Here is a 12,314-nt window from a genome sequence, read left to right as displayed (position 1 = left end):
GGGGAGCAGCATAAAATTACACTCTTTGCGGATGATGTCCTGCTTTCTATCATGGATCCAGTACAATCTCTGCCATATGTCCGGGAGGTCCTGTTGCGTTTTGAGGAGGTGGCCGGCTTCAAGGTCAATTATGACAAATCCTATTTATTAAACCTTACGCTTTCGCCTGCCGAGGTGGAGCGAGTGCGGCCTTTAACTCCGTTGGTATGGGCTTCCACATCCATCGTTTACTTGGGGGTCCATCTGACGTCCACGATTGGGAAATTGTTCTCGGCAAACTTCCCACCGTTATTGGCAAAGACTCGAGCGGACTTGGAACGGTGGAAGCCCAAGTACTTGTCGTGGTTGGGCAGAATCCATGCCATTAAGATGGTTCTCCTCCCTAAATACTTGTATCTTTTTCAGGCACTCCCTATTCCCCTAGACAGGGACTTCTTTCGACGCCTTAAGACTCAGATGCTCCGATTTGTCTGGCAGGGGGGCCGGGCGTGATTTTCCTTCACGGTTTTGCGGCGACCCCGGGGGAAGGGGGGTGTAGGCCTTCCTGATCTACATCTGTATTATAAAGCAGCCAAATTAAGAGTGCTGGTGGAATGGTCCCAACAAACATCAGAGAAACACTGGTTACACATGGATAGGAGTGTCGCGGGTAGATCAATTCGGGACCTGGCCTGGAAACCCCAAGAAAGACAGGCCCCCGAACGCCTATATTAGTACCCCGACTGGTACCACTCTGAAGGTCTGGGACTCGCTGGCCGCTGATGACCACTGGACAACGTTTCCTTCCCCGTTCACGCCCATACACTTTAATCCGGCTTTTTTGCCGGCGCTACAGGAGGGCCCTTTCAGGGTGTGGAGGGAGGGAGGCTGCAGAGCTTTGACCCACCTATTTCACGGCCATGCTCCCCTCTCATTTGACAATTGCATGAGGGACTATGGTGTCCCGCCGTCGGAACGGTATCACCATGTCCAGCTGCTCCATTGGGCCACGTCGCCTGAAGTCCTTGAAGCAGCCACGAGACCTCCTTCGCCCTTTGAGGCCTTCATACTCTGGACCTCTGCCATGAAAGGAGTCATCTCCTTTATTTACCAGCTCCTACTTACCTCGGTGTCGCCTCGTCCCCGCTACATGGGACATTGGGAGGAGCTCCTGGGGCGGGATATCTCAGACAAGGAATGGTCGGCGCTATGGCGCGATATCTCTACTTATAATCACTCGCTAGACCTGAGGGAAGCCCACCTTAAGACGCTCATGGACTGGTATTTTTTACCCGGCCAGACTCCATCGCATATTCCCGGCCACCTCTGACAAGTGCTGGAGGGGCTGCGGTCTGCTTGGGGACTTCCGCCACATTTGGTGGGATTGCCCAGTTATCAGACCGTACTGGGAGGAGATCCTCTCACACATCAAGGATATACTTGGTAATCCGGTGGCGGATTCTATGGCCTATGTTCTGTTGGGACTCCGAGACCCAGTCCTTGAGTATCAGACAAGCGCGGACAAACAGATTCTGTGGCTCTGTCTTGGAGCTGCTAAGCTTACTCTGGCCACCGCCTGGAAAAAACCGGAGGCACCGGCGATCTCCTTATGGCACGCAAAGCTATGGAAACTGCTTAGCATGGAAAGAGTGGCGGACATCTTCCTCGGTAATTTTAAAAACTTCCAATTCCGCTGGGGTCCCTTGGTTCGCTTTCTCTCCAAAGGCCTGCCCTCTGCGGTCTGCCCATCCTCCATACGCTCACTCCACCTATTTCAGGTTTAATAAAGGATCCACGAGTATGAATGGAATTGCTGAGGTCACCACCACTGGGGGGGGTGGGAGGGGAGGGGGGGCGGGGGGGATTTGTAGAGTTTTGGTATTTGTTGTTTGGTGCCCACATGGAGGGCGGAAGCCTCTCAATCTGGACAGGATACCCTCATGGGCATCAACAGCTACTTCCTATGGCTACACTCCGCGCAGATGGACTTTTAGCACAATGCTCCTGCCGCTTTGCTCCATTGCTCGATGGCGCTGACCTGCCTCCTGATCGTTTGTAACCTTGCTCTTACAGGTCGCCATTCCTAACTGCTTTTGATTATGCCCCCTGTGAGGGATGATGTGCGGGTTAACCGCTGTTTTTTTTTCTTGTTTCTATTACATAAAAATAAAGATTTTATAAAAAAAAAATACTGACAAGTGGAAACCGACAGTATATAGACAAGAACGTCCTTTCATTTGTCACATTATAACAGAGAATGTCATTTCATTCTTAAATGTGTACATCATACATGTTTCATTTCTTATTGATGTCCTATATTTTCACTAGTCGGATTCCAAAAGGTCAAAGGCCGATGTACGTTTCGGTGGCAAACAATTTCTTTAAACCACCTTCATCAGGACCATTGACTCAATTATACAAACATTTGTATAAAAATACAAGGGAGCAGAGGTGTCTGGCGGATCTTAAGTCCGATCATGAAGCAGAGGCTTCTTACCAACCAGTGGGCCAACTAGAAATAACTCATCTGCTTAGGGTCTCATGAGAGAGTAGTATAAAACCGGGACCTTTTTAATTAGTAGAAATGTATCCCTCAGTCATTCCTTCATAAACGGAATGTTCCCAGAAATCATTCCCTTAAATGCATATGTGATCTATCCTTCATACTAGATCAAATCCAAGTAGCATCCGGTCTGCATCTTTGTGGCGTGACGGTGGAAAAATGGCGTTTCATCGGTCGGTGTCCATGATGTGAGATGTAGTGAAGATTGAGCTGCAGATGTTGGCTAATATGGGGGCAATGATGTCGGGTATCAATTTTAATAGGGTTGGGGGCATGGATCGTTGGGAGATCCAGATTTGATGGAGGAGATATGGCCGATGATCTGGTCTGGCGTGACTTGAGTGAATTCCAGGAGGGTTGGGAAGGTGTTATCCTTGGTGGGGCAGGGTACAGTGGGATTGGGTGGGTTAATGTAATTGGTGGGAACAATGATTTGGTTATTGGTTGAGGAGTGGGCAGAGAAGTTAGTATAGATCTGGCTAATTTTTTCTTGAAAAAATGTGGCCAGGGAGTCAGAGTGTTTGCGTGGGAGTTGTGGAAGGGTTGGGCTTTGGTCCTGACAATCTAGTTACGACCTGGAACAGCTGTTTGGCTGAGTGTTGTGCTGTTTTGATTTGGTTGATTTGGTTGAGGTAGTATTTGCTTTTTTCTGTGCTTATGAGATGTGTATATTTAGTGAGTGCTACCTTATAGCATGTTTTGGTCATAGTTCCGACGCCACTGACTTTCTATGTTTCTGCATCTCTGTTTTTCGAGTCTAAGTGCCTCTGAGAACCATGAGGCTGATGGTGTTTTTCTCTTTTTAGAAGTATTTTTTAGTGGGACCGAGGTGTTGAAGGCTGAAAGGAGCCATTGGGTGTTTTGCGTGGCTGCTAATTCAGGTTTGTACGGTGGGTTTTGCTGAGTGGACAGCAGGTGTGACTTAAGAGCAAGAGGGGAAATACTTCCCCAAGCCTTGAATTGTTTGGGGGGAAGAGAGATTGCGTGATTGGAGGTGTAATTTTTTAAGTGAATATTGAAGAATATAGCACTTTGGTCTGTCCAAGGGAGGGGGAGGATGTTTACTAGAGTGATTTGCTTATTGTTAGTGAATAGTCCATACAAAGTGTGACCGGCTGAGTGGGTGGGTTTTGTTACTAGTTGGATGAGTCATGTTCTCTCCCTATTAAAAGCCCAATTCTTTCATGGATCGGATATAGCTCTGTGCACCTAAACCTTTAAAGCTTGGGTGCTCCATCTAATTCTTCTCATACAGCCCTTTCCGGTTGGCAAATTGATTTATTCAAGGGATCTTCTCATATCTGTGTCATTGTCTTCCCATAAGCTATAGTGGTACATTTTCTCTATGTGACACATGTATCACTCCTTCACCCACAAGTGTTTTCTCTTCTGCTATACTTGCCTCCATCCCCACCACTTGCTGTCCGTGACCTGACCCCCAAAATTGTTGATTAACGTAGCCATTTAGCATTTGATGTTCCTCTCATCATTACTCTTAGAGACTGACTATGGTTTTGTCATAACATTTGTCTACACAGGATTGTGGCTTCTCTTTCAATTGTAGTGTACATCTCTTCTCTCGCTAATACTATGTAAAAATGAGCTACTTACAAAAACTACAGTGCCCACTGTCAATCATTAACTTAAAATATTTCTAACAAAATCACAAATGGAGTTTCGGGAATTTCACAAATATCCTGGTTAAAAGTAGTATATAATCTGGACTCTAGTTTGTGGATTACCCTCACTCTAGTTTATGCCAAATATTTATTCGTCAGAGTCTACTCTAAACCGTGCAACTACAGACAACCACCATCTTTTCAATAAGCTTACCTGCCCCCAAAAGGAGCTCATGAAGCGGAAATCCTCATTAAATGTCTTGAGCAGAGATAGAAACTTCTGGTCTTCATAGTCAAACCGGTTACCAAAAACCACTGAGCAGATGACATTGGACACCGCTCTGCTGAAGAAAAATGTGGGGTCAAAAGCCAACTCTGTACATGGAAAAAATAAAGAGAAAGAGGTGGTGTTAGACTACAAGCAAGTTGAAATTGTCTCTGCTTTCATCGGCTCACAATGTAAGAAAATGCAGTGTAATGTTCTCTCTTACATTGGCCTTATACTAATTCCAAAGGTTGCACTTCCATTGTAAACAAAGGTGTTATGAGTGTGCTCAGGGATCTGAAGAGGATTTTCTCTCAGGCATGCATAAACGTAAGTTTTTTTTTCAGGAATTGGTGGTGTGGGAACTCTGCATAAAATTAGAGGAGTCCCTGCCCATAATCCCACTTTTACCAGAAACATTAAAAGTTAGGGAAACTAGTTGGTTTCTGATGGTTTAACCTCAGCTGGCTCTTCTGTTGAGACATATGACCCAGCGACTTGTCCACAACACAGAAGTAGGGTCTATGACTAAGAAGACCCGCCCTGTTTACTTCCTGGCAGGGACCACCATGTGTCACTGTAAAGAAAATTCCCCACACGTCAAATGTATTGATTTCTCCTGTTTGAGAAACAAACCTCTTTTTAGAAATGATTCCATAACAAGACATTATGAGTATGACTTAACAGATTTCCACATGGAGAGCTTCATATATAATAGAAAATCTTGGAAAATAAAAACAAAATCTTTGTAAATATTAAATAAATAAGTGTGCAACACTTGTAGATCCTGAAGCAGAGAAACATATTAAAGTCAAATTTATTAACCAAAAAGTATGTAATGTGTGCTCCTTTGGGTTCAATTTCATGACCATCCCTCAGTTCCGATATTTTACTTAGGTCTTCACAAAACACATAAGGACTTTTTCAGGAAGAACCCACATTTAAGTCGAGGATACCAGGGCCAAAATGACCAATTCCAGACGTTATTCCAGTACCTAAATCCAGCTATTCAAAGTTGTCATTCAACCTAAAATGTGTGGGGGGGGGGGGGGGGTGGAACAACGACAATGAAGATATGGTTTTACCAGGTCAAAAAAGTACAAGCAGGTCCAGATTTGTGGTCAAATCACAGCCCTTATCTGATTCTATTTGCCATCTGAGGTAATGCTGGGTGCTAAAACAATAGGCACCTCAGTAATAGCCAGATCCATATTACCCTGGAATACTGTTTAAGGTAATTTGTAATGAGCTCTTTAATGTCTGCTCTCATTGATGCAGCTCGGTGTGCTATTACTGTTTCTTACAGGTACTGAGACCATCAACATTGTAAATAATACATTTACAAACCATTAACTTGGAATGTATTGGACTGTAAAACTGTCACTGACCATCTTTCTTGTTAGTTAAATTTTATTTAAAGGACAGCAGGAATGACAAATCAACATCAATTCCTTTATCTCCACTCTCCAAACAGAAAGGAAGCGCCGTGGTGCCCATCAGATGGTCTCCTATTCAGTAGCACACCCACACAGCTGTTCACCCCTCAAACCATTCCAAAGCCTATCACTTTTTTAAAACTCTAAACTTATGGTTGCTGCAATGCTCACAATGACCTCCATGTTTTGCATGTTAATTTATAGAATTTCTAGACTTGTGAGTCAAACTGGAGCCATTGATCGATATATATTGTGTTGTGTTGCAATTGCATTTATATAGCGCTTACTTCCCCTGATGAGGCGTTGAAGAGCTTTTTCTGCGAGTATCATGCTTTTCCGGATTCCATAAAAAATTCGTGGTGAACTTGGATAGTGAAATATTAAATGAATTTGAGCGGTGGATATGTTAGTCTGTTATTTGGATTGGGAAGAATCGAAAAAGAAAAAGGTTTGCATTTATATAGCGTTTACTAACCCTGAAGAGGGGTCTTTTCTGTGAGTAGCACGCTACTCCGGAACCCATAAAGGATTAGTGGTGAATTAGTATAGTGATATATACTTACTACAGATGCACTTATAGGCATGTTTTTCCGATTTGGACATTGTGACCGAACGAGGGAAACAGGACAGTTTGCTTTGTAATCCAAGCCCTCAGTTGGCATTTATCTGTTAAAAGAAATTCCCTAAGTCTAGTAAAGTATAACTGACATAGACAGTTGTTTCTTAACTTAGGAACAGCAGCTTCCGCTACATGGTTACACGACTTCCCTAAAAGAAAAACGCTGCGTTCAGTTGGTATTTTGAGAACACTTCGCTTCTTTTCTGACCCAAAAATACAGGTACGACGTTTATCAGATGGCACAAGGTAGACAAGTGACATATGGCTTTCCAACTCAATTTGATTTTTTTCAATGTTTCTTTCACACCCTAAACAGATTGTTCATAAGGCCCTGATGAGAGTTCGGGAACCTCCTTGACCCTTACTCGAAACGCGTCGGCCTACCAACGGGAACAGACTAGTATATTGAGTATACAGTAGGATTAAAAAGACTAATTCCATCATTGTTCCTGGGCATTTGACGTTGTCTTGTGACAAATCATGAAGTTGATCTTTTTTTTGAAAAAAGAAAATATTAATTGTGATGTTTGTAATGTTTATAGTTTAATTGTCATTTGGATGTGTTGTAGTCTAATTCGTGATTATAAAAAGTATTTATTTTGTTTGAAATGTACATATACGTGGTAAATGTTTAAATGTGAATGTGTATGATTTTTCTGCCTCAAACACGAAATTCTGCTAAAAATAAAAAAAAGTGATTGGTACAAATTAAGGTACCTGACTAAACGTAACTAAGCACTTGTTTGGTCTCTATTAGATTAACCACGTAGAATTAATAAGGAGGTTGCAGGCAACTGTTCTGTTTTTCTGATTTACTTAAGGTCCAGCCTGCTCCTGTCACGTCCGGACCTAACTCCCTTGGGTTTTCAAAATTGTAATCCAAGCCAGCGTGCCAGTAAGGAGAAATGGGGCATTATGGGACTTGTACCCAGAGGGGCTAAAACTCCTATCAACAGCCTTAATAATACACACGGGCAATGCTAGGGACTACAACAGTCCTTTGTTGATTACTATAGTCCATCAACCAATGAGAGTTAGCTCATGGACATACAAATCTGTCAAACAAATCATTTACTAAAAAGCCAACATTGAGAAAGACACTGCTTCTCGAAACGCATTTTGTTGGTCAGTAAAATTGGATTCCTGAAAACCCGTTGAGTGCCTTGTAGTTCTTTGTGAACTGTTGACTAGTATATATATGTACTAAAAAAATATATATATATATATATATATATCTATATAATATATATATACATACATATATTTATATAGATATTCAATTCAATTCAATTAAAAAATCTTTATTCGAATACGATGAATATCCATAAAAGCACAGGTCCAAAAAATCTGATCCCTACTCCATCATGACTCCATCATCAAAATCTCAACATATAATAACAGTATATGGGTCAGATAAAAGGGGAGACAATTAAAAATCGTAACAGAATTCATGTTAATCGGCATCAACAAACATGTCATACTTTTCATGGTAGCAAATAATGCAATATAAAAAAGATCTCAACAAGATGTAGCTATAATGTAAATAAATACATTTTACAAAGAACAAAAAAAAAAATATATATATATATATATATATATTTTTTTTTTATATATTCACTTAAAAAAACATAGGTTTCCGACCTTATATAGAATTAGCATTTAAAAAACCATTGAAATTGCTCCTATATAGTTAGTTTGCATGACTGACTAGGTGTGTGAGTAACTCCATGGATGAGTGGCAGTGTGTGAGTGTCTGTATAGGTGTATGAGTGCATATGATAGTGTTGTATTGATGAGTGACTGTATGTATGAGTGATTCTATGGGTGAATGAGTGAATGTGTGTGTAGACCTAGGAATCAGTGAGTGCGTATGTAGTAACTGGTATTGGAGTGTCAATGGTTTCAAGATTGGTTGTCTGTATTTAACACTGGGTGTATCAAAGGTTATATTAGAGTGTGAGGAGGTGCATCGTATTATCACATGAATGATATCATCAGTGATGTGATCAGTGATGTCAAATGAGATGTCATCAGTGATGTCATCAGTGATGTCATTTGAGATGTCATCAGTGATGTCATCAGTGATGTCACTGACCATGTCATGAGTGATGTAATATGTGACATCATCATCAGCAGTGGATTGCGGGTGCGCGAAATATAGTTAGTAAAACTAACTATATAGTAGCAATTTCAGTGGTTTTTTAAATGCTAATTCCTAACTATATAAGCCCTGAAACCTATGTTTTTTAAGTGATTTTGCAAGGTTTTTTAAATGCTAATTCCTAACTATATAAGTCCTGAAACCTATGGTTTTTTAAGTGAATTTGCAAGGTTTTTAAAATGCTAATTTCTAACTATATAAGGCTTGAAACCTATGGTTTTTTCAGTGAATTTGCAAGGTTTTGTAAATGCTAATTCTATTAGCGGATAACGTTTATATATGTTATTATCCTTCTGGGACCACCTGAGCAGCCATCTTGCCCCCTTTTCGTGTTTTCCACTCTTGTTTTGGGCTCTCTTGTGCCTCAGTTCTCCTGAAAAACAAGATGGTGGCCAACACTTCCTGGTTTGGACAGTTTGGAATGTTGACAGTCGACTGCTAGCCAATCAGAAACTCGCTCGTGCACGTAAGGGTACGCGCACGTACGCGTACGAGCACCGTAGCGTACGGTGCGCGTACGGTGAGCGCATATAGATATATAATTTGTTCAAATTCAATTTTCTCAACAACTTCCGGAGGGATTTTCACCAAATATAGAAAAGGCACTACTGCATACCTGTCCCTACCATTTTGCCAAGTTTGGTGTAATTCCGTTCAGCCGTTCGGGCTGTAGCTGTGTCTAAAGGTCCCATAGAAAATGCCATTTAAAAAATTTCAAATTCAATTTTCTCGAAAACTACTGGAGGGATTTTCACCAAACATAGCAAAGGCACATCTGCATACCAGGCCCTACCATTTTGCCAAGTTTGGTGTAATTCCATTCAGCCGTTCGGGCTGTAGCCGTGTCTAAAAGTCCCTATGGAAATTAACATGGGAAAACACATTTTGGGACCCCCCTTTCGGCCCCCGCTTGACAAATCCCCCCGAAACTTTCAGGGAATGAGCGGAGCGGAGCTGGCCAAAATTCTGGAAAATTACACACAGATTCCTCAATCGACGACAAAGTTATTCCCAATAGAATGTTGAGCACATATAGATATATAATTTGCTCAAATTCATTTTCTCAACAACTACTGGAGGGATTTACACCAAACATATAAAAGGAACTGCTGCATACCAGTCCCTACCATTTTGCCAAATCTAGTATTATTCTGTTCAGCCGTTCGAGCTGTAGCCTTGTCAGAATGTCCCTATGGAAATTAACATGGGGAAAACATCTTTTGGGACCCCCCTTTTTTCTCGGCCCCCGCTTGACAAATTCCCCTGAAACTTTCAGGGAAGGAGCGGAGCGCAGCGAGGCAAATTTAAGGAAAATTACAGGCAGATCCCTCAATCGGCACCAAAGTTATTCCCAATAGAATGTTTAGAATTTCCTATCGTAACTATGTCCTAACTATATATACCTGCTGGCGACCGCAAGTAGGTAATATATCTATATATATATATATATATATATATATATTCACTGAAAAAAACATAGGTTATAGACCATATATAGTTAGGAATTCGCATTTACAAAACCTTATTTTACTCACACAAAACCATTGAAATTCCATATATAGTTAGTTGCACTAACTATATATCGCGCACCCGCAATCCACTGCTGATGATGTCACATATTACATCATTCATGACATGGTCAGTGACATCACTGATGACATCACTGATGACATCTCAAATGACATCACTGATGACATCACTGATGACAACATCCAGTGACTGTATGTTTCTGTAAAGTTAAAATATGTCTTACATATTGAAGAATGAGTGGATGTATAAGTGTCTGGATGAAGGATTTAGTAGGTGCATGACTGACTGTATGAGTGAGTGATTAAATGTGTCTCACTGAGTGCATGGGTTAGTGACTAAACTGTCTTAATTTGTGCATCAATATGTCTGTTGTTCTGTAAACTGTTGCATGTGTTGATAAGTAGCTATATGAGTAACTATATGGGTTATTGATTGGTTGCCCAAGTATTTGTATGGGAGACTGAGTGTGTGTGGGTGGCTGGGAGGTGTATGACTCTGTGCATAGATGTGTGAGCAGTTGATTCACTAGATGTATGGTTTCAAAAGTGCATGTGGAAACAGCTGTATGGGGGGTTGACTGTGTGCATGAGTGTATTGGTGAGTGAATGGATATCTCAGTGCTACATGTCAAAGTAAGTACATATGTAAAACACAGTACATGTGAAAGTTGACATAAATAAATAAATAACTGTGCATAAGAGCCAGTGAATGTGTGAGTGGCTGTATGGATCATTGTGAACTTGTATCAGGGATTGTATAAGAGAGTAAATATGTGTTAGTATATGTTTGAATAAGTAAAGTTTGTATAACTGTATAGTTGAGGAAATGGAGGTGTGATTGATTATTTGCATGGCTATATTAGAGTCTGAAGAGGTTCATCGTATTATCACATGAATGATATCATCAGTGATGTGATCAGTAATGTCAAATGAGATGTCATCAGTGATGTCATCAGTGATGTCATTTGAGATGTCATCAGTGATGTCATTTGAGATGTCATCAGTGATGTCATCAGTGATGTCACTGACCATGTCATGAATGATGTAATATGTGACATCATCAGCAGTGGATTGCGGGTGCGCGATATATAGTTAGTGCAACTAACTATATATGGAATTTCAATGGTTTTGTGTGAGTAAAATAAGGTTTTGTAAATGCGAATTCCTAACTATATATGGTCTATAACCTATGGTTTTTTCAGTGAATTTTCAAGGTTTTGTAAATGCTAATTCCTAACTATATATGGTCTATAGCCTATGGTTTTTTCAGTGAATATATCTATATAAATACAAACATAAATGCATGCATACATATACTTATATGCATACAGATGCATGTTATTTACATGAAAGTTGAAAAAACACTAATAAAAGCAAAGCTAAAAAGCCACCTCATTACAAACAGAATGGCTTTAACTTAAACGAGGGCGAGATCTATTGCATTTTCAATGCTTGTTTACTTTGGTTCCATCAAGAAGGCATTCAGATGTGTCACACATTTGCCATAAATTCTGAATGTTAGCACTCTAGTTGTACATTAGATCACTGTAGTAAAGCTACTGCTCACCAGGGACGTCTGCTGCTGGTATTCAAAGTGCATGTTTCAGTCTGCATGTCAGAATTTTTTTAATGAAATAGAAGAGGATTTGAGAAGTCTCTCAAAATGATCCCTAATTTTTCTTTCTGAAGCACTAATCGTACTTTCTATGGCAAAATTAACCCCCTCATGTTGTTCCTTTTTAAATTGAGTGTTTTCAGACTTACCACTTCATTCCAATCAAGATGGCTTCTGGTGTGCCATACTTTTGTCATAAGTAAGACTGTTAGCGCTCTAGTTGTTCTTTAGAACACTCTGGGACATTCTGTCATTGGGCTGTACTTGGGGTACATCTGCATGATATTTGGGCTACATTTAGGCTCTTTTGTCTCTGGTGGCCATCTTGGGAGACTGCATGTCAGAATTTTTTAATGAAATTGAAGAGGGTTTGAGAAGTCACTCAAAATGTGCCCTAATTTTTCTTTCTGCAGCACTAATCATAATTCATATGGCAAAATATGCCCCCTCATTGTGTTCCTTTTTAAATTAAATGTTTTAAGAGTTACCACTTCATTCCAATCAAGATGGCTTCAGGTGTGCCATACC

General features: G+C 40.7%; 1 protein-coding gene across 1 annotated transcript in view; it reads right to left on the bottom strand.

The window, feature by feature from the left end:
- The window catches only part of LOC147691982 (cytochrome P450 2F3-like), an 889,810-nt gene that overhangs the window by 436,008 nt on the left and 441,488 nt on the right, over positions 1–12,314 (bottom strand). Inside the window, exon 4 of the mRNA XM_086938271.1 lies at positions 4,376–4,536. Within this exon, the coding sequence (XP_086794397.1) occupies positions 4,376–4,536 (161 nt within the window). The remainder of the gene's footprint in view (positions 1–4,375; positions 4,537–12,314) is intronic.

The sequence above is a fragment of the Lissotriton vulgaris genome, chromosome 9 (genome assembly GCF_964263255.1).
Source record: "Lissotriton vulgaris chromosome 9, aLisVul1.2, whole genome shotgun sequence".
NCBI classification, from domain to species: Eukaryota; Metazoa; Chordata; class Amphibia; order Caudata; family Salamandridae; genus Lissotriton; species Lissotriton vulgaris.
This window is presented reverse-complemented; position numbering and strand designations above follow the sequence as displayed.